This window comes from Dromiciops gliroides, chromosome 3 (assembly GCF_019393635.1).
Source record: "Dromiciops gliroides isolate mDroGli1 chromosome 3, mDroGli1.pri, whole genome shotgun sequence".
Classification (NCBI taxonomy): domain Eukaryota; kingdom Metazoa; phylum Chordata; class Mammalia; order Microbiotheria; family Microbiotheriidae; genus Dromiciops; species Dromiciops gliroides.
The window spans coordinates 485,206,893-485,229,461 of record NC_057863.1 but is presented as its reverse complement, the minus strand read 5'-3'; the positions used below and the strand labels follow the sequence as shown (position 1 = coordinate 485,229,461).

General features: G+C 38.9%; 1 protein-coding gene across 1 annotated transcript in view; it reads left to right on the top strand.

Moving 5' to 3' along the window:
- TNFRSF19 (TNF receptor superfamily member 19) overlaps positions 1-22,569 on the top strand; it is a 95,628-nt gene that overhangs the window by 3,414 nt on the left and 69,645 nt on the right. Inside the window, exons 2-3 of the mRNA XM_043998307.1 lie at positions 19,060-19,147; positions 21,719-21,829. Coding sequence (XP_043854242.1) covers positions 19,085-19,147; positions 21,719-21,829 — 174 coding nt within the window. The 5' untranslated portion in view covers positions 19,060-19,084. The remainder of the gene's footprint in view (positions 1-19,059; positions 19,148-21,718; positions 21,830-22,569) is intronic.

The following is a 22,569-nucleotide window of genomic DNA, read 5'->3' as shown; positions in this document are numbered from 1 at the left end:
AAGGAATGTATTAAGGTACTTGCCAATGCCAGATAAAGTAATATGGGTAATTTGCTCACTAACTCTAATTTATAAGACCTATACACAACTTTTTTAAAAGATAAAAACAGCATTATTCTGACATGGGGCTGAATTAGGAAAACCCAGAAGAAGTTTTTCCTTTGAGAAGCAAAACCAAAGTTGACCAACCCCATGTCAATCCATAACTAGTATTTGATTTTTATGAAGGATCACCTAGAACTTTTTTTATTAAAGCCTTTTTATTTATTACTAAAAATGGCAGTAAGTTTCCTTTCAAAAATTAGCTTGGTTCAGATCTTCCCTTTAAATAATCTTCTTTTATAATAGTTTTGTGTGTTGTATTTGAATATCACAGACTCCAGAGACAGTGTTGCATAGTGGACAGAGAGCTCACCTCAAGGATTCAGGAAGGCCTGGGTTCAAGTTCTTGTTCATGCACAAACCTTCTTGACAATCTCTCAGTGCCCTTTAGCAACTCTATAAACTAAAGGATAGGTATAGGACAAAAATGAGGTTCAACAAATATCACAGAACTATCTACTTGTCCTCTTTTTCAGAGTAAAACTATACCTTGGCAAGGTCATTCTGTGGGCCTGATTCTTTCCCCTCTGAGCAGGGAAGAGGCCCGGCAAAATGAGATGAAGATGCCACAGGCATTTATCCACAAAGACACAAAAACACAAAATTCACACCAGAGGCATTCTGATATAGTAAGGGAAAGAAGTGATTTTGAAAGAATTCAAGCTAAAGTGAAACATGGAGAAACTGGTTTTATCAGAGTTGAAAGGAAGTTGGTACTTCCAGGGAGGACAATCTCTGTTCACATTCATAGCACAGACTTCTGCTGCTACTTTACCCTCCTTCCTCTAAATAGACAGGAATTAGAAAGAGGGGAGATGAATGAGGGAGGAAGCATTGGAAGCTTTTCAAATCTCCAAACCAAAGGTGACTCCAGCCTCTCTTTTTCTAATTTCTAATCTCTCTACCATGGAAAAAGTAGAACTGACTGAGTTTTACTTCTTTTCATATAAAAGATACCTGCATTTAATGATCCAGGAATTGTTTGGGGCAAAGATTTGTTTTAAAAGGGAATAAGATCTCAGCAGCTAGATAGTGCAGTGTATACAATGCTGGGCCTACAGTCAGGAAGACTAATTTCCCTGACTTCCAATCTGGCATCAGGCACTTACTGTGTGACCCTGGGCAAATCATTTAACCCTGTTTGCCTCAGTTTCCTCATCTGTAAAAATGAGCTGGAGAAGGAAAAAAGCAAACCCCTCCAGTATCTTTGCCAAGTAATCCCAAATGGGGAAACAAAGAGTTGGACACAACTGAAATGACTGAACAACAACAGATTCTGAGTACTATGCTCTAAATTATGACACATTTTTTGCATAATTTCATTTAGCAGAAATCATATATGTTAAGTAATGATGTCAGAAGAGCCTCAATATCATGCATGTATGGACATATATGTGTACATATACACATGTGTATACACACATATATGTACCTGGTTATATGTCTGGCCTCCAGTGCATTGGTTACAGTCATAGTATTTCTCCAATCTATCCTTTCACACTTATTAAGTATCATTACCTCTCAGGTACTTGATATTCCAGCCAAACTGTCCTAGTAGTTAGTCCCTGACAACATTTCCCCTCCAGATTCTGTGCATAGGCTGTGCCCTATGGAACATTCTCCCTAGTTTTTGCCTCTTAGAATTACTGTCCATCTCCTGTAGCAAACCTTTCCTATTTTCCCCATTTGCTAGGCCTCTCCTCGATCACTTTGGATTTACTTTGTGCATCTTCTGCATTTACTTATAAAGAGGATGGGTTGTTTCCTTTAGAATGCCAGCTACTTTAGGATAGATAGTATCTCATTTTTACCTCTCTATTCCCAATCCTTAGCACAGTGCTTGGCACGTCATTGGTGCATAATAATCATAAGGATAATGATGATTCACATTCATATAGCAATAACCATGTGCCAGACACTGTGCTAAGTGCTCTATGAGTCTTATCTCAATTGGTCCTCACAACAAATATGCCAGATCAATGCTATTATCATCCTCGTTTTACAGTTGAAGAAACTGAGGCAAACAGGGTTAAGTGACTTGGCCAGGGTCACACAGCTAGTAAGTGTCTAAGGCCAAATTTGGACTCAGCTCATCTTGACTCCAGGCCTGGGGCTTTATTCATTGTGGCACAATACATTTAATAGTTTGTTGAAAGAATGAATGCAGTAGGTAAATCATCTACGTAACATATATGTGTATATACATACATAAACCACTATTTAAATAAAAGCTATATGTATATATAATGTGCAAGATAATTTGATACAGAAGTACTGCCATAAATAACACGGCATGTCCATAGCACAAAAATGCTCTTTTCTTTGAAAGTATTTTATTGTTATGAGTTTCAAATAATGTAGAAAAATTGTAACTTCATGTTATGAATTATCTTAAATTTAATTACATTATAAGTGTTGGGGGCAGCTAGGTAGCACAGTGAATAGAGCTCCAGGCATGGAGCTAGGAAGACTCATCTTCCTGAGTTCAAATCTGGTCTCAGATACTTCCTAGTTGTGTGACTCTGGGCAAGCCACTCAATGATTTTTCCTCAGTTTCCTCATCTGTAAAAATGAGCCGAAGAAGGAAATGGCAAAACACTCCATTAGCTTTGCCAAGAAAATCTCAGATGGGGTGACAAGGAGTTGGACATTACAGAAATGATTGAAGAACAAAAAATGTGTTGACTCAACACCTCTTTATATATGCCTGGTATTGCACTTGATAGTATATGAGACATAACCTGCCCTCAGGAACTTCCAGTCTTCCAGGGAGAGACAAAATGAGCACATCTGAAAGAATTAAGTTTCACTAATTGCTCAACTGTGCCTATGACTATAAATACAATTGTAATTCAGGGAACAGAGAGAGCAATGGAAACTGAAAAATCAGAGAGGAATCCTGGAGGAGGCAGGACCAAGATTTATTTCTGGCAGAGGAAAGTATGAACCAAAAGGTACAGATGCAAAAATGATCATGGTCTGTTTATGGTTTGGAACAGGGAGGATACCAGACTGAACAGGGCAAAGCATGTGACTGCAAATTTTTTATTTCCCTGAGTTTCATATCTGCACTTCCAGTGGCCTACAGAACTTTTCTGTCTTGATTTTTATCACCAATACACCCCAACTTCTCTATGTCCAAAAACCAACCTTATTATTTTCTCCTTCAAAATGGTACCTCCTTCTGACTTCACCAGTAGCATTACCATTAATCCATCCAATCTTTCATGTTTACAACCTTGGGGCTATCTTTGACTCATACTTCTCTTATTCACTTATTTTTAATCCAGCCTGAGCTATATCCCTTGCATTTGTCCCTTCCTCTCTATTTCCACTGCTACCACACTTAATTATGATCCTCATTACCTCCTACTTGTAATACTGCAATCACCTTCTACTTGGTCAACTTGTCCCTACTTGTTTCCCATCATCTAGATGGTGCAGTGGATAGAGAACTGGGGCTGGAGTCAGAAAGACCTGAGTTCAAATAATGGCCTCAGATATTTATTAAATGATATGATTCTGGGGAAGTCATTTTCTCTCTGTCTGCCTCAGTTTCTTCAACTGTAAATGGGAATAATAATAATACCTACCTGTCAGGATTGTTGTGAAGATTAAATTTGGTAACATTTGTAAAGCTTTTAGCACCTGGCACAGATTAGGCACTTAAATTCTTATTTTCTTCCTTAACCCATCCTTCACATTTATGCCAAGCTAACCTTCCTGAATATATTTGACCATTTAACTACTCTGACCAAAATGGAGAGTGAATGTGGTAAAAAGGACAGAATCAGAAGGCCTAGCATCTGGGCTAGGCTTGTCCAATTATTATAACTTTGGATAAGTTACCTGCCCACCCTGAAACTCAGTTTTCTCATTTTTAAACTGGAAGCAACAATGTCTTTCCTCTCTTACAAGGTTGTTGTAAGAATCAAATAAGGTCATGGGTAGTAAGGAAGTAGGCATCTGCCATTATGGCAAGCTTGATGGCAATGGCTGCCAGCTTTACCCGTTCACTTAGGAGGTTCCGGGTGCTCTCCTCAGACTTCTTCAAATCTCTGGGTAATTTGCATGGCTTGGGATTTAGGGCATTGAGAGATGATGGAAATTGAAAAAGTGAATAAAGCGGGGCAGCTAGGTGGCACAGTAGATAAAGGACCAGCCCTGGATTCAGGAGGACCTGAGTTTAAATCCAACCTCAGAAACGACACTAGCTGTGTGACCCTGGGCAAATCACTTAATCCCAATTGTCTCACACCCCCCCCCCCAAAAAAAAAAAGAAAGAAAAGAAAAAGTGAATAAAGACTTCGGGTTCAACCCAACTTTAAAGAGATTCTTTTTTTTTTTTGAAAGATGCTGATTGGGGCATATTACTTGTACCCTGAGGCAGGGAAAAGTTGAATGGAATTTACTCAATTTAGCTAAGAGTGAAGGTTTAGAACCAAGGTCTTCATAACTATCTCAGGGGCTTTTATCTTTACAGACCAGGTGCAGTCGTATGTTTGACTAACAAAGGGGATGGAGCTGTGTTAACTAGACCAAAGGCATATTGGCCCTGGCTGTAACATTTTCCAGAAGAAAGGGAAATACTTGGGAATAATGGAAGCAGCAATGTAAGGTATTTGGAGCAGATGAAGATGGTAAATGCAGAAGCAGTGGAAAAGTGAGGAGTCCTTGGACAAAATCTGTTGCTATAGGAACACAAGTTAGCAGTAGTGGAGTAATAAAGGAGTTTTTTGATTAAACAGAGGAGTTTCTGGTTCACAACAGAGCTAGAACTGAACTGGAACAAGGGAGAAAGATCACTCATGCAAGGATCACAGGAGGGGCTGGAGCCATGAGGCAACATAGACACACGGTGGAAGAACAAATATAGATAATGTATTTAACCGGTACTTGAGTGATGTAGACTGTGAAGGTCTGGAGAGGGTTCTTTGTGTGTGTGTGTGTGTGTGTGTGTGTGTGTGTGTGTGTGTGTGTTTTGGGGGGATGGAGTGGGGAGAGTTTAACTATAGGGTGTCACTGTAAGACTAGAGCCATGATGTAGCTCCCTCGAGAACATGGAACTCACTAAAGAGGTTGCTCTTTTTTAACTATGGACTTGGGTAAAAAGTCCTCTCTGTTTTCATGATCAAATTAAAAAATGTGTTCTATGTTTGATTCCTTGTTATAAAGGAGTTAGTATAGTAGAAAGCTAGAAATTAGCCAAAATCAGATGGTCTCTGAGCCCCAGGGTTCAGAGGCAAACTGATTATGCTTATTGAAAAATCTTCAAGGTTGAACTCAGGTCCCCCACAATAAGAAGCTCTAGTTCTAAGCTATGGGTTACATATTTGAAATTTCTTAGTAATCTATACATTTAGGAGAGGCAGCATGGTATAGTGGAAAGAGCAGTGACTTTGGAGTCAGAGGATATGGGTTCAAACCTCCCTTTTGCTATCTGTGTGACAGGCCATATTCATTATGAAGGGCTCTTCTGAACTTTCACCATTTCCATTTATGGTAGGAGTAAGCCATCATCTTCATTCAGTCAACCAGCCATCAACAAATATTTGGACAGTCAGTAAACATTTATTAAGTGCCTACTATGCACCAGACACTGTGCTAAGCCATTGAGATACAAAGAAAAGCAAAAGACCATGTCTTCAAGGAATTCATAGTCTAATGAGGGAGACGACATCCAGACAACTATGTATAAGCAAACTCTTTACAGAATAAATTGTTAACCTAGAGAGGGAAAGTACTAAAATTGAGAAGGACTGGAAAAGGCTTCCTGTAGAAAGTGGGATTTTAGCTGGGGCTCAAAGGATGCCAAGAGGCAGAGATGAGAAGGGAGAACATGCCAGGATGTGTTGAGTCATGTGCTTCATAAGTAAAGAAGTATATGGTATGGCCTTTGACTTCAAAAAGCCTAAAATGGATCTGGAGGGCTTTGACTAGCACACATCAAGCTGCAAGGAGCTAGTTGAAGGGTTTTAATGAGTACATGTGTGCTACACTCCTCTGGGACTCTGGTGAAACCTTCTCAGAAGAATATTTGAAAATACGTAAAACAAAATACATAAAACTACAAAGGAAACCAAGTCTATTGAAATACAGTTATTAAAAAAATCCACTAAGTTCATATACCCCATCTAAGAACTTCTGATGCTAGTCTTGTTGTTATTCAGTTGGACTCTTCATGAACCCATTTGGGGTTTTCTTGGCAAAGATACTGAAGTGGTTTGCCATTTCATTTCTTTCTCCAGCTCATTTTACAGTTGAGGAAATTGAGGTAACAGGTTTCAGAGACTTGCCCAGGGTCACACTGCTAGGAAGTGGCTGAGATCAGATTTGAACTCAGGAAGATGAGTCTTCCTGACTTCAGGATCTGCACTCTATCCACTGCAGCACCTGGCTGCTGGAGGAGATGCTAATCTTACATGTCTTTCAATCACCCTCAAGTGCCATGCATTTATACTAGATCTTCAAAGATATTTTTTAAACAAACAGTGTGGGTAACAGAGATCTCCTTGACCTTCTGTGCCACCCCTCTTTCATGGCACACGCATCTGCCTATAGGTGCTGCATGTAGGGACTTTCCTCAACCAAGGATATCCAAATGCAATATACGGCCTTTTGCTACTAGGATAGGAGCCACAGGGTAGTGAGATCGGAAGCCCAGCAAGGGAAAGTCGGAGGAGTTTTTGGAAGAGTAGCCTAAATATTGGGGAAAGAGCTGTTTTAACCATACTTAGTTATTTGTGTTTGTGTGTTATTCCCAATTAGATTATGAGTTTCATGAGGGCAGGGGCTCTTCCTTACCTTTTTATTTCCCCCCAGTATCTAAAAGTTTTTTGCACACAGTGGGCACTTAATATGTATTTGTTGAATTTAATGCCAACAGCAAAAGAGAAGCCTTCTGCTTAGGCAGCTAGGTGGCAGAAGTGAATAGGGCCCTTGTGGTCAGCAAGAGCTGAGTTCAAATCCCCCTTCAGACACTCGCTGTGTAACTCTGAGCAAGTCACTTAACCTGTTTGCCTCTGTTTCCTCAACTAGAAAATGAGGTTCACCTAGTTCCCAGGGTTGCTGTGAGGATCAAATGAGATGTTTGTAAAGGGCTTAGCAGAGTGCCTGGTACTTAATAGGTGCTTAATAAATGCTTGTTCCCTTCCTTTCCCTCACCCACTACAACCTTTCTCCCCCTTTACTCACCAGAAAAAGCACAAGAAGCACACAGTAATCTTGCTGATACTACCTCCTGCCTTGGTTACCTACTCCAGTACCTCTCAGGCATCCTAGGAGGGAAGCTATTGCTGCTCCCTCTCCCCCCAAGACCCTGATGAAGGAGGGCACGAGTTTCACCGCCCCTCAGTGTGGCCATGGTGGTGAGCTTCTGCTAGCACCCCCGATAGCGGCTAGTTACGTTGGAGCAAGGTAGGACATAGCCAGGTGCGGCGCACAGATGGCGGAAAGGGGGCGCCGGCCGAGTGGTGCCGGCGCCCCTCCAGAGAATGCTGACTAGGAAGAAGGAGAAGAGGGCTGGGCCTGCAAAAATGAGGAGGAGGAGGCAGGAGAATACAGGAGAGAAGGGCGGGGCTGCTCAGAGGGAGCCTGGCTAGAAAGGACTTGGGGAGGCGGAGGCGGTGGCTCGGCGGCTGCTGTTGCCCGGGCTACGGGAGGGCGCTGTGCGGAGGCTATAGCCTCGAGGAGCAGCTGCCAGGGCCAAGCCCCCAGGACCAGCCACCTCTTCCATTGCCGAGTCCCGCTGCCCTCTAGCCCAGAGCAGCTCAACCTGGCGCCGAGCTGCGTGGGGCTTGACCCTGGCGGGCCTCGGAGGGGAAGTAGGGAACCAAGAGAGGAGAAGTGCGCTCCGGAGCGGCCTCCGAGGAACTGGAGAAGGTGAGCTGCCCCAGGATGGGCGCCTCGCTTAGGCTGCTGCCCAGCTCTGCCCGGCACCTTGCTCGCCCTCGGGCAATTCCAGAGAAGAGGGGCTGTCCCGCTTGTGAGGGGCGGGAGCTGATCTACGATCGCCTGGGGTGGGAGCGCATCCAGTGCCCCGGAAGGTGTGAGCGTGGCTGGCTTTGGAGAGACATAGAGCGCGCACTGCATGGCAGGCGCCTTGGGAAGCAAGGAAGGCCAAGGGATCGCTGAGCCTTTCAGGGAAGAGGGAAAACTGCGGGATTCCAAGTTTGGCAGGGCAAGTAAGCACTTCGGAGCCAGAGAGAGAGGAGTGGGAATACTTTATTCTCTTCTGGAAGGGAAGGCTACTTTGACTCTCCAAAATCATGGGCTTGTCCAAGGACCTTGTTGAGTGCTCCAAGATTTGGGTGAGAGGTAGAGAGAAAAGTTGCTAATATTGCCTAGTCTGTCTCCAAACGCGTGGCTTCTGTTTTGTTAGTGGCCACCTAGGAAATAACCCCAAATAACTGCAAGCGAAAGCTGCCAGGGTGCTTGTTCCTATGGGCATCCAGGATGGAGGACTGCTGAGTTGCTTACTGATTTTAGCAGCTGGAAACAGCCTTTCATATCAACAAGTTTAGGCTCTGCAATTACTGAAAAGAATCGTAGCCGGGGAGGTAGAAGGGGCTTTCAAAAGCCTCATAAATGTTATATAAACATATGCTATCCTTTCTGCTGAAGGTTGACATTTATGAAGGACTTTAATGTAAAAAAAAATGATGTAGTAGAGAGAGCTAAACAGATTTGTGGTTGCCTTTTCTTTCCTGTTTAAAGGAGGAAAGAAGGTTTGATCCTCACAACTTTTAAGTCCTTCTACATTTGCCAGTGATGTTCTGTGGAGATAAATATAACGTGGAGTTAATTATGACCTTGGTAATAAAGGTTTGGATGAGTTGAAATGAGTGGACTGTCTTGATTATGGGGCACTATTAATCTTGCCTGTTTTTAGAATGGAAGAAATCTTTAATGGGATCACTTTTTTTTGCATGAACAAAAGTAAAATTTTTAAGCACTTCCCCCAACTCCCCATACAGTTTTTGTTAATTGCAGTATATTTGTGTAAAGTTCACATATCCTCAGCACTTAGGACATTGACACAGTAGGCACTTAAAACATGTATGTTGGCTAACTGAGATGTATTCTTTTTTCTTGTAAGTCTTACTCGATTAAGATTTCACTATACTCCTCATTGCCCTGCCAAAAAAAAAAGTTAATAACAAGGAAAAAAAGATTTCACTATATTGACAGCAACTGTTGTTGTTAAACAGGATATGCATAAATTGAAGAATTAATTTTAATGTAATTATTTCATAATCAGATACTTTTGCAAGGAACAGATTATATTGATTAGGACAGGCTTTCTTCAACATTTTTTATGTTGTGCATCTTTTATGCTGTGCAGGTAATGATATACCTCAGGCATTTTTTGTTGCTCCTTTATTTCTATATGCTTCTCAAGAAGGTGAGGTTTCATATATCATTTACTGACCAGTTTTCAGGTAGAATTTAGATTTGGCAATTGACAGTAAGTGAGTCCTAATACCAAAAGCTGCCATCCTTCTACAAACTATCCATCAGTAGTTTGGTGAGAAGAACTATTTTTAAAAAATGAAATGCTGTGTATAAGTGGGAGATATAGACTGGAAAAGAATGAGCACACATGAGACGGAAGAAAAAATACTTGGTTGCTTAATGTCACAATTCATTGTTGAACTAATTCCAGAAAGACATGTGTAGTTTGACTTTAATCAGTCATCATTAATGCAGGCTATGAGCATGTTATAAGGCCATTCTTGGCATTTTATTCACCTAGTTATGCTAAAAAGTATTTTTAGGGACCCAAATTCCACTTTAATGTGAAATTTGTCTTCTTTTAAAATTATTTTTTTCTTAGCCTTTAAGGACAATGTGAAATTATTACTATACGTGCAACAGTGGTCTGTTTCTTGTAGCAATTTTCCTTTAATGAAAATATCTTGTTCACTATTTTGTTTCCATAGAGTACGTAATTTGTGTTTATTTATATTATTTTCTTTCCATACTAAGTGCTAGCTGATTTATTTGGTTTGTATGTTCCTGGATAACCATAGAAGTAATTTATTCCTTTAATTAAAGAGCCATAAAGTAGGTTTTGTAGATATTTAAAATTAGTCTTACACTTGAATCTGAATTTTAGAACATGAAAATTTGTCTTGGCTTTTTTTTTTTTTTACCTGGTAAGGTCCCTTATACTAGGGATTTGAATTAGGACCACATTTGAATTAGTCTTACATTTGTCTAGGGTTACATATCCATGAGGCTTTAAAAAGAAAGATACATATAGCCTGATCACTTCAGATGATCATCATCTGTAGTTTACATAGATTGTAGAATTTTGCTTAAAAAGGCCAAGGTCTTCTACTGCATCCAGAGCCATTTCCAGTCATCCTGCTCTATATCTTGCCACTGTACCCAGGTAGCTCAGTAGGAGAAAGTGAGGCTTGGTGACTTTGCACAGCCCTGCCTCCCTTAAATCCAGTTCACTGCAAGTCAAGACATCACCTTTCTGAAGTCATTGGTCCTCCTGGAGAATGAAGGACAAACAACAGCAACAAAACCAGCCACATACTGCCCATACTAATTGCCCACAATTATCTCAGTTATAATTCTACTTCAGGAACTTGGAATTTACTGAGTAAACACTTAATCAAAAGCAAAAAGTTCCATTCATACTCATGAATAGAATTGGAGGTGGATTTAAGGTTAAAGTAGAATTTGACTCTTCGTTTTCAAATTTATTTAAAGGAATGAATCTATACCCCTTATCATTTGATAAGAAACTACTTTTTTGTTGTTGTTTTTTGGTGAGGCAATTGGGGTTAGGTGACTTGCCCAGGGTCACACAGCCAGTAAGTGTCAAGTGTCTGAGGTCGAGTTTGAACTCAGGTCCTCCTGACTGCAGGGCTGATGCTCTATCCACTGCACCACCCAGCTGCCCCAACAAATTACCTTTTTAATGCTTGAAAAAAACTAACTGATTCTAAACCTAATGAACAAATACTTGGAGGAAAACATTCAAAACTGTAGCAAAAAGTTCATGTTCTATTTTCATTTAATGCATTTTAAATAAGTATGCCGGGGTAGCTAGGTGGCAAAGTGGATAGAGCACCAGCCCTGGAGTCAGGAGGACCTGAGTTCAAATCCGGACTCAGACACTTAACATTTACTAGCTGTGTGACCCTGGGCAAGTCACTTAACACCAATTGCCTCACCAAAAAAAAAAAAATTAAAATTAAAAAAAGTTTGCCTACCTAGAATAAGTGTACATACCAAGTCAATGAATTTCACAAGACAATTTTAGGATCATAAACTCAGAGCTAAAAGGAATTGTAGAGGTCATCTGGTCCAAATTCTTTTTTACAAGTGGGGAAACTGAGAGCCAGGACACAGAAGTGACATGCCCAAGCCTGTTATTATTATTGTTCAGTTGTGTCCAACTCTGTGACCCCATTTGTGGCTTTCCTGGCAAAGATGTTGGAGTGGTTTGCCATTTCCTTCTCCACCTCATTTTACAGATGAGGAAACTGAGGCAAATATGGTTAAAAGACTTGTCCAGGGTCCCACAGCTAGGAAGTGTCTGAAGCCAGATTTGAACTCAGGAAGATGAGTCTTCCCAACTCCAGGCCCAGCACTCTAGCCACTGTACCTCCTAGCTGTGCCAAGGTCACACTGGCAGTAATTGAGAAGCTGGGTTCTGATTTCAAATTCAGCAGTTTTCCAACTGCATTGACCTGCATTATAAAACCAGTTGAAAAAAGCTTGCCCGATGACAATTTTTATTAAATAGTTAGAGACTTAAAAGTCAACTTCAAAGCTGAAGACAAAAATCAAAAACAGGCAGTTTGATGAAATTTTTTCCATGACAGTTCATTCACAGCCTCTTATCTTCCCGAGATGCTGACAATAAAAATTAGGATAATTGAATGGAATCACATTATGTTCTGTGAGTCTTAAAAGGTATGCCTGTGGGTCTCTATAGCCTTTAAAAAAGATTTTTCTACCTGAGATAAAAATACCCCAACACTGAGATGAAACAAAGAACCATGAACACTCATCAGCCTGAGTGAATGTTATTAAGGGGCTCCTCAATCAGCTTGTCTAGGTTCTGAAAGGAATGGTGAGTATTTAGCCTGGAGAAACGAAGACTGCAGTGGGTTATGAAAGAAGGTATTGTAATCTCCTCAGGATATATTTTAAAAGAATAGCTTAGAAAGCTATATTTGGAGGATGGAGGAGCCCAATTGCTTCCAAAAGAAGGGAAATGTGGTCTTTTAAAGCCCCTTTCACATTCAAGTTGATGTTTGCTCCAAATTTAGGAGGAACAGGTCTATGAGGCAGGTCCATACATTCTTATGATATTTTAGTGAATATATCATCACTGGGCAACAATTTTGAAAGTATCAATGTGTCATATAGTGTAAAAAGGATATCCACCCATTAACCTGTGAAACTCATTCATCATTTGGGGGAGGAGTAAAATAGGAAGGAGAGTTTAGACTTGAAAAACCTTGTACTGATTTGACTTTTTTCCCCCCAAAATGGCATAATTTTTGGAGCTTAATGTTAGGTCTTAATGTTTTTGAACTCTGGATGTTTGAAGATATTGCATTTGGCAACAGACATTTTTAAAGCTTGTAGAAAATATTTCATGATTGCAAAAAGGAAAATCATTTCCATCTCTAGGCCAACATCAATATGTGTAATACAGCACACCTCTATAAGAGTTCCCAGGCTGCACCCAGATTTGCCAGTTACACAATGCCACAAGGACATTTTATAGCTGAATAGAGTGAAATTGAAAGCTAAAATATAAGAGTAGAGACCATAGGAGATGCCAGTGGTTGTAATCCCTCCCGAAGATAGGAGTACCCTATATTTATGATCCATTTTGCATCACTTGACATTTAGGACTGACATTTGTTTTTAATCCATTTATGATTACAGTCTAGGTATTAAAATACTAAAGGCTGCATTTATAGCACTGGCTTTACCTCAACCCTGCTTTTTTATAAATTGTGAGCATGCCAGTTTACATTAAAGTTGATTTTTTTTAAATTCAGGTTATTGCATATTGGAAAAATGTAAGGGATGAATATGGCTTCATTATATAAAGTTAATATATGATTATTACATGAAAATGGTTACCTCTAACATGAGCTGCATCTAGTGGCTAATAAATCAAGTGGTTTTGATATAAAGTATGGAAAATAAAGTAAAGTAAATGACGTGTTCTGAAAAATTATCTAGGCTGTTTTGAAATACTCTTTTAAGATTCACAATGTGGGTTCTTGGCAAAATTGTACATAGAATTTGTTCTTGGAAATAGGGAATCAAAGATTAAGAGGGAAAGACTGTTGTCAAAATAAAAAACTTAAATGTTAAGCATCAAGATCTTTGCTCTCTCTCTCTCTTTTTTTTTTTTTGCGGGGCAATGGGGGTTAAGTGACTTGCCCAGGGTCACACAGCTAGTAAGTGTCAAGTGTCTGAGGCTAGATTTGAACTCAGGTACTCCTGAATCCAGGGCTGGTGCTTTATCCACTGCACCACCTAGCTGCCCCCCTTACTCTCTTTTTAACAGTTTAGCTCTTCACATAAGTTGGGGGTCAGTCAATAAACATATATTAAGTCCTTTTACCCCATCATGGGTAACTACAAGTATGTGTATATTTAGATAAGGGACTTGGAGTGTCCTTTTTAAAAACTGTCTTGGGTTTTTCCCATTTAGAAGCTGGGGAAATGAGAAATAGATGCACTGTCAGCCCCATTTATCAAGATGTGAGCCTTGATGATTTATTTAATAGGTAGCTAGGTGGCACAGTGCTGAGAGCACTTGTGGAAGGCAGTAAGACCCAAGTTCAAATTCTGTTTCAAACACATACCAATCCTATTTGGTGTTGTTAAGTTATTTTCTGATTCTTTGTGACCCCAAAGATACTAGGGTGGTTTGCCATTTCCTTATCCAGCTCATTTTACACATGAGGAAACTGAGGCAAACAGAGTTAAGTGACTTGCCCAAGGTCACACAGCTACTAAGTGTCTGAGGCCACATTTGAACTCAGGAAGACTCTTCTTCCTGACTCCAGGACTATCTAGCTGCGCATATGCCAACTCCATGATCCTGGGTAAATGACCTAAACCTCTCTGTCTACCTCAGTTTCCTTATTTGTTAATAGGGATAATAATAGCAACTACCTCCCAGGGTTGTTGTTAGGATTGAATAAGATAATATAGGTAAAGTACCGTATAAATGATAGTTGTTGCTATTATGATCATATTTTGGCATATGTAAATTAAAAGTCTTCTAGTTATGCTCAGTGGGCCTCTTTGTGATGTAGTTGCTTAGTACAGTTGCAGACAGACAAGTATATGGCAGAAGCAACAAAGCATGGTCAGAAGGATCTGCTTCAGGAAGGTAAGGAGCAACAGTACTCACTGCTTCCTCTACTCCTCAGTCATAAAGGAATAATAAGTGCACAGGGTTACAAGGAATTGGGGCTTGTGTGATCCCCACCAGTCTTTGGTACTGCCAGTCTCACCTGTCCATGCTCCTTAAATACAATTGTCTTGTTAAGATTAGTCCACCCCATCTCCCTCACATCAATGAATGATACTGGTTCAGCACAAAAGTTATTGTTGAGTTGCTTCAGTCAGGTTGGACTCTGTGACACCTTTTTTGGGTTTTCTGGGCAAAGATACTGGAGTCTTCTCCAGTCCATTTTACAGATGAGAAACTAAGTCCATTTTATAGATGAGAAACTAAGGCAAATAGGCTAGTAACTGTCTGAGGCCAGGTTTGAACTCATGAAGATGAGTCTTTTTGTTCCAAGCTTGGTGCTCTATCCACTGCACCATCTAGCAAAGGTTATTATGTCCCCTCCCCTCAAAAAAAGAGTTTAGACTGATGGGTGGGGGTATTGTACAGGATGAATTTGTATTAGCAGAGTATATACACACAGCTGCATTTCTAACCAGCTGCCCGATTGCACACAATCACAATCATTCTTAAAGCTATTTTGGGGGGGGGGTGAGGCAATTGGGGTTAAGTGACTTGCCCAGGATCACCCAGCCAGTAAGTGTTAAGTTTCTGAGGCCGGATTTGAACTCAGGTCCTCCTGACTCCAGGGCTGGTGCTCTATCCACTGCGCCACCTAGCTGCCCCTAATCACAACCATTCTTGAGCCTGACATTCTTAATAACTTTATATTTGATGTCATCGATTGAACACTGATTGAACAATGTAAAAATTTATGTTTAAAAGTCTTTGAGGGGCAGCTAGGTGGCGCAGTGGATAGAGTACCGGCCCTGGAGTCAGGAGGACCTGAGTTCAAATCCGACCTCAGACACATAACACTTACTGGCTGTGTGACCCTGGGCAAGTCACTTAACCCCAATTGCCTCACTTAAAAAAAAAGTCTTTGAGAAAGAGATGTCTAGCAGTTAAATGGCATTTCGATAATTGAAATGTAATTTTTTACTTAATTTTAAACTTTCAATATTATTACTTAAAATGCTTGGCTTTTTTTTTTTGCCCAGTTTTCCCCTTGTTTTGAATGCCAAAGAAATTCATACTGCATTTCATTTTATTCCAGGAAATTTAAGTTCATACTCCTGACACTTCATCATAGCTAAATTACTTGTAAAATGTCCCTTGATTTTAGACTATCTTATGAAAAAGTTAAATTATTCCTATTATGTACACGCATTTGTTAAAATGCCCCTTTAAAAAACCTATCTCATCCAAGAAAGGACAGAATAGAAAAATCCAATCCAATCCCTTCATTTTACATATGAGGAAACTGAGGGACAAGGAAGTAGAGTGACTCATCCAAGCTCCCATAGTTAGTTAACTGGTAAAGCCCATTTCATCCCACTGTCATTTCAATAAAATTCATTCTTAGAATCTTAGGTGAGCACTGTGACCTTTGAGATTCTATTCTGTTTCCTAGATCTTTGGGAATAGAAATTATCGGGTCAGTTGCCAAATGCTGCTAATAATAATACCTCACATTTGTAGAGCACTTTACAATTTTCAGAATACTTTCACATGCATTATCTCTGTTGATCCTCACTATAATCTAGTGAATTAGGGATGATAAGTGAGGCTGTCTCCCTTCTCTTTAAAGAAGAGGAAACTGAGGTATAGAGATACTAAGTGATTTTACCCAAGATCACATTGTTAGTGAGTGGTACAGTAGTAAAGGAATCAGAGAACAATCAAATGGGGTTTTGCTTTGCTCCCCCCCTGCCCATCCTGCCTCCCTCCCACCACCAGTGCTATTACTAGAAGATTTTCTTTCTTGGGAGAAATGCATGTCTCCTTAAAATGTTAGACATGAGACAGCTAGTTTTGAATTCTTTATTCAACTCTTTATTTTGGTCCAATTTGGCACATGTTAATGAAATAAGAGAGGATGTTTCTTATGAGACCCAGTATTTAAAAACTATTTTGTCCTGTTAACCTCATTGCCCTGACAAAAAATAAATAAATAAAAGGCATAATCATTTTTGGATCTGATAGTCTATCATTTCAGTGAGTAAGTGTGTATGTGTGTATGTGTTGTGTGTGTGTGTTGTTGTTGTTGTTCCCATTAGGTTTCAAGGGTTGAAAGGCCAAAGCCAGGTTGTTGTTTTTTAACTGGATATAAATGTTCATGACTATTAGTATTTCAATTCCCTCCTCCATGGCTGTCCCACCCCACACACACCAACTGATGATGTCTGTCCACTCCTCATATAAATCCAGTGTAAAGTAGATGCTCAACTGACTGTCACTGATTATCTTTATTAATCCTTTTCTCTCATTCTATGAAATTCAGTCTTTTGATATTAGGATCTTTATATAGAAATTTTAAATTTTATTCTTTTTTTGTTGTTGTTTTTTGGTGAAGCAACTGGGGTTAAGTGACTTGCCCAAGGTCACACAGCTAATAAGTGTTAAGTGTCTGAGGCCAGATTTGAACTCAGGTCCTCCTGAATCCAGGGTCGGTGCTCTATCCACTGCACCACCCAGCTGCCCCTAAATTTTTATTCTTAAAAGAATTGTTCAAAATTAGAGTGACAGATATTTTTTAATTGTTAAGAATTCATCACTTCATTAACTGTTGTTGGTACTTTTTTTGTTTAAACAATGTGAGTTAGTGGAAGGAATCCTGGCTTGGATTCAGAAGCCCTGGGTTCAGATCCTTGATCTGCTAGCTTACTTTTGTGACTTTGAGCAAGTCAACCTCTTTGGGCTTCAGTTTCCCCTTCTTGTTTTTGTTTTTGTTTTGCGGGGCTATGAGAGTTAAGTGACTTGCCCAGGGTCACACAGATAGTAAGTGAGGTTGGATTTGAACTCAGGTTCTCCTGAATCCAGGGCCAGTGCTTTATCTACTGAGTCCCCTAGCTGCCCCTTCCCCTTCTTGTAAAAGTTATATTAGACTTCCAAGGTCCCTTCCATCTCTATCTATAATCCTGTTATCCTGTGATCCTAAAGAGATGTAAATAATCATGAAGGAGAGTTTTAAGGCATTGTGATTTGTTTTTTATTTGTTTGTGTATTCACAAATATAAGGGAATTGAGTGATTAAACAATTATAGCATTAATTTAAGTCATATAGATTCAAGTGTTGGATTCGAAGGTAGAGTGGCCTATTCATTTCAGAACACAATTACTAAAGGCCACTTATGTGAAGTACTAGATTATTTTAAATTGACCTCAACCTCTGATCAAAAAGTACCAGTTAACTAAATAATCTCATTCTATTTGACTTGTTAAAATAGCCAATTTGATTCTGCCTTTTCTCTTCTTTTGTGCTGTCTTATGGGTCTCCCCCTGGCTAACTAACCACAACTAAAAGATTGGATTTTCTTTATATGCTAGTGTGACTTGCCTTGTTTGGGGAAGGAGAGAATTAGAGAGGAGGTTTTGCTTAAGGTAGTTGGAAGGAGGCTGTGGACTTTGTTTTTTTGTTTTTTTTAACATACAAGATCACATTTTTTGAATCTATTTGTTTTAAAAGCCTCTGCTTCAAAGAAACCCTGGGCTTTCTCAACGCACTTTTCAATAATGCAGCTGGATGCACACCTAGAAGCTATCCATTAAACAATTATTTTTTTCTTAAGGAGATGTCTTTTTCATTTGCCACTGTATAAATGTGAAAAATTAATTTTATTGGCTTTGCAAATTACAGTATTTTAAGCATTTTGGGACAGAGAAAAAAATCTTTCCCTTTAAGAAAAAAATTTGATTGAGTTTTCTTTTTCTGAATTACCCAGTTTACTAATTTTTCAAAAACTGCCTTAATGACTTAACCTCTTGTATCCCTTAATTTCCACATCTGTAAAATGAAAAGGTTGGGTTTATCATCTCTCAGGTGCCTTTCAGCTCTAAATCCACTATGATTCTTGTTTTCCCTTAATTTTCATTTGTACTTAATTTACATACTTTTGGTGTGCATCAGATTTCACAAATGCCAAACTCACAGATTTAACCTCATTGACGGTTGTGTCCAAATGGACAAGTCAAACAAGTTGTTCAACTGTCTTTTTCTCACTAGTGAATTGACTGGTTGTTTGACTCCACTGACTTCATTAACTGATTGTTCTGACATCCCAGAGGCATAGCCTAAGTTCATCCTTGCATGGGGAATGAATTGCCTTTGAAGTCAGTAGTCGTTTTCATTGTCCCTCTTTGAGATGTGATTGTCCACTGTGTGCACTATACTCCACTCAGTGGTGATTTCAAATGGAAAATGAAGGAGGTTAAAGCTTGTTGGAGTTTTAAATAAAATTTGTGGGCAAGATAAATTAATTTTTCACTGTTGTGTTTTCAAAATAAACTTTGGTCATTTGTTCTTGCTGACTTTTAAATATGATTCCTCTTAAATAATGAATAACAACCATATAAGTACTTTGTTGGATTTCAAATAGCAAATTCAAAGTAAATCCATCCATGTTTAAAATTTTAAATGTATTTTCTTTAATTTTGGTTTTCAGATTGGGAAGATAGTTCATCAAAAAAATGGAATCTAAAAGATCACCAAAAGAACTATTATTCACAATAGCATTTTTGCTAGTACATTTGGTAAGTAAATCCCTCATTCTACTTTTTCATTTGGATGTGAGGAAAGAAATACAATTAATGTGGCCCAGAGTATTTTCTATAATTGTCTCAGACTCCTTTGTTTTTCTTTCAAATAATTTCTTTTTTACTTCCTTAGTACAAATTAATGAATCTAAAATGGACAGAAATGTCCAATCAACTTTGGAAAGCATTATTTAAATTCTTTTCTTTGAAATAGAGAGGAAATCAAATAATTGGAGCAACAACATTCTAGCCCCATGACAATGATAAATTATCTTGTGGCTCATAGAAATGTGCCATACTCAGCACGAGTCAGACCATTCCTGACTAAAGTATTATTTCCAGTTCCCAACTACATGGCTTATAAGGTTTGTGGAATACTTGGAAAGGGTTCAAAGCAGAACCATTAAGATGATTAAAAGTGTTGGAAAATAGGCCCTATGAGGGAAGTTAAAAGGAACTGAAATTTATTTCATCTGGAGACATAATAAAGAAAAGATTAATAATGATCTTTGAATATATGAAGGGTTATTATACAGAGGACAGTAACTGTTCTCCATGGAGGACTGAGTATGAAGAAAGGGGCTTAAGCTACAATGAGAAATTCAGGTAGACACGGAACATTTGTGTAAAGCTGTTAAGCATAAGTAGTCCAGAAGGGAGGCTGTGTTGAATTTTTCTCTCTAAATGTCTTTGAAACAGCCTTTTTCATCTCAGTTTAGATGTCTATATCTCACTCTGGTCTTAGACAAAAATCACATCATAAGATTATGAATTGAGAGCTGGAAGAGACTGGGAAGATGATCTTGGCCAACACAGCTTACTTGACAGGTGAGGAGACTGAGGTCTGGAGAGTGACTTGCCCAAGATTACAGAGGTTTTAAGAGCAAGGTCATGATAAGAACTCAGATCACATGACTTCAAATCCAGTGGTGTTCCTACCTTGCTATATGGGCCTCTGCCTAAAAGCTCTTAAATGCCTTTCTATGCTTGGCACTGGAGTAAAGCATTGTGCCAAACAAGTAGACAGAGACAGCCCTTGCCCTCTTCAAATATCCATGATTCTGTGCTAAATACATTTGAAGAAATGTCCTCTGTATTATTAAATATAAGGTGGCTTATTGAGGGACAGGGGGATACAGAAGGAATGGAAAAATATAAAAATAAGTATTAGCCTTCAGGGGACAAGTGATATAAGGTAATCCATATCATAGATGAGTCCTTGGTTGCCCTGGTTTTCCCTGAGCCCTTCAAATGTGGGTTAAATCATTTTTAATCACATAGATTTAGAGCCTGAAGAGACTCTTTTGGAAAATAGCATAGAAACTTCATTGCCTTGACTGCAAGAAAGTATCTTAATTTAAGACTTCCCTTCCCCAAACAGTTTAACTCAATAAAATTTTAAGAGAACTCAATAATGATGATACTATAGTTTCATATTTATATACCATCTTTCTCTTGAAGAACTCAAAATATTTCTAAACCTGTTTTAAAATTTTTTTTTTTTGCCAACTAGAACAGGCAGGAGTATTGAGCAATGCTGGAGCTGGAGTCAGGAAGACCTGAGAGGTTATCTGGCCTCAGACAGTTACTAGCTGTGGGACCCTGGGCAAGTCACTTAACCTTTTCCAAACCTCAGTTTCCTCACCTTTGGAAAGGACATATTAATCACACCTACTTCAAAGGGTTATTGTGAGGTTTAAATGGGCTCATATGTGTAAAGCACTTTGCAAACTTTAAAACACTTTACAAATTTCAACTTTTTATCCAATAACTCTCAGAAATGATTTTCCAAAGCCAGTACCCAAACCAATAAGGGCAAGTATATATTGTTCTTTCATTGGTTCTCAGTAAAATGTACACTTAGTCCACTTGGAAAAGAACTGAATTTGTTCCTGCAAAACAAATGGCAATCACATTAAATCTACTTGGAAATTTCTAATGAGTGATTGCAAAATCCTGTGTAACTGGCCATCCCAATTCATTATATTTGTAAATGTAACCTCTTACTTGCTGATGAGAGAATGGGCCACTGTTAAGTTGGAAGTTTACCGAGCAGAAGAACGATGAAACCCCAGGGCGGGGGAAGAATGGTTCTCTCTGAATGCCCACTCCTTTCCTAGACATTTTCTAGGCTACAGACCTTCTTAGGCTACAGCCAGAGCCCTCAAGGACATAACATATTGCTTTTCACCCAAATTGTCAGAAAGTTGTCTGAGGAAAGCAGCGATTCTGCCCTGCAGTTGAATAAACTTGGTTCCAAGGGGAGAAACTTTTCCTTCCTCTGTGTTAAGGAGAAAGAAGGGTCTTTCAAGTACCCAGAAGAATTAGGCTCATTGACTTATTCAGCACATCTGAAGTTGGCCTCTTTTCAAAAAGTGAAAATGAGCTTTATTTCTTTCTCAATTAGCATTTCTGGGTGTGACAGTAGTTATTTCAGACAGCTTTATTAGAACAATACATTGATTTTTTTTGTTCATTTTAATTTTCTGTTCCAAAGAACTCAAGGTACTTTAGTGTGATGTATCATTGTTAACAATTCACTGTGAATATTCTGTATTTTTTTTTTAGCCACATAGAATAATGTCTGAAACAGGAGATTGTAGACAGCAAGAATTTAGGGATCGCTCTGGAAATTGTGTCCCCTGCAAACAATGTGGCCCAGGAATGGAGCTTTCTAAGGTACATCTATTACATACATGATAAGATAATAGTGAAATGTTTTTACTCTTGCTCAATTTTCTTTCCCCAATATGCAAGTCTTCTGAAAATTTGTATTAATCTGATCATTTTATCCTGCTTCATTGTGTTGCTTTAAACAAACACCACAGCCTTTAAAAAAGCTGGTTGTTTTTTTCCCAATCTGTGTGCATCAAACATGTACAAGATATGTTTTGGAGGAAGATTTTTTTTAGTTCAATTTTGATCACAAATTAGGCCCTTCCATCAAACAAAAGTTATGAGAGATTAAAAAGTCATGTTTTTAGGTAACATTTAGTTGACATGCTATAAAACCCAACCTTTAAAATAAACTCAAAATAAATAAAGAGAAACGTTGACATTCAGTGACATAATTGTCAGCTTTTTTCCTAAGGTGAATGTTTTTGATAGTAGTGTAGATGAGAAATAAATAATATATGTTCTACTTCGAGTGAGCTACAGAGTTCACCAATGAACCACACATAGTAAATGATTATCATTTTTATGGAATTGAAGAATTCCTTCAGAAGTACTTCCCACCCAAACTGGATGGAGGTAAACATATTTTTATTTTAAAAAAAAAGTCATCTGAACTCACCCAAGCTGTTTTATAGTATCATTGAAAAGAAATATTTTTGCTGTCATTTTTTTATTAAAATTGAGTTCAAAAATAGTGGTAAATGGGGCTTTTTTGCCTCATTTTGAGATTGTAACAGTACTTA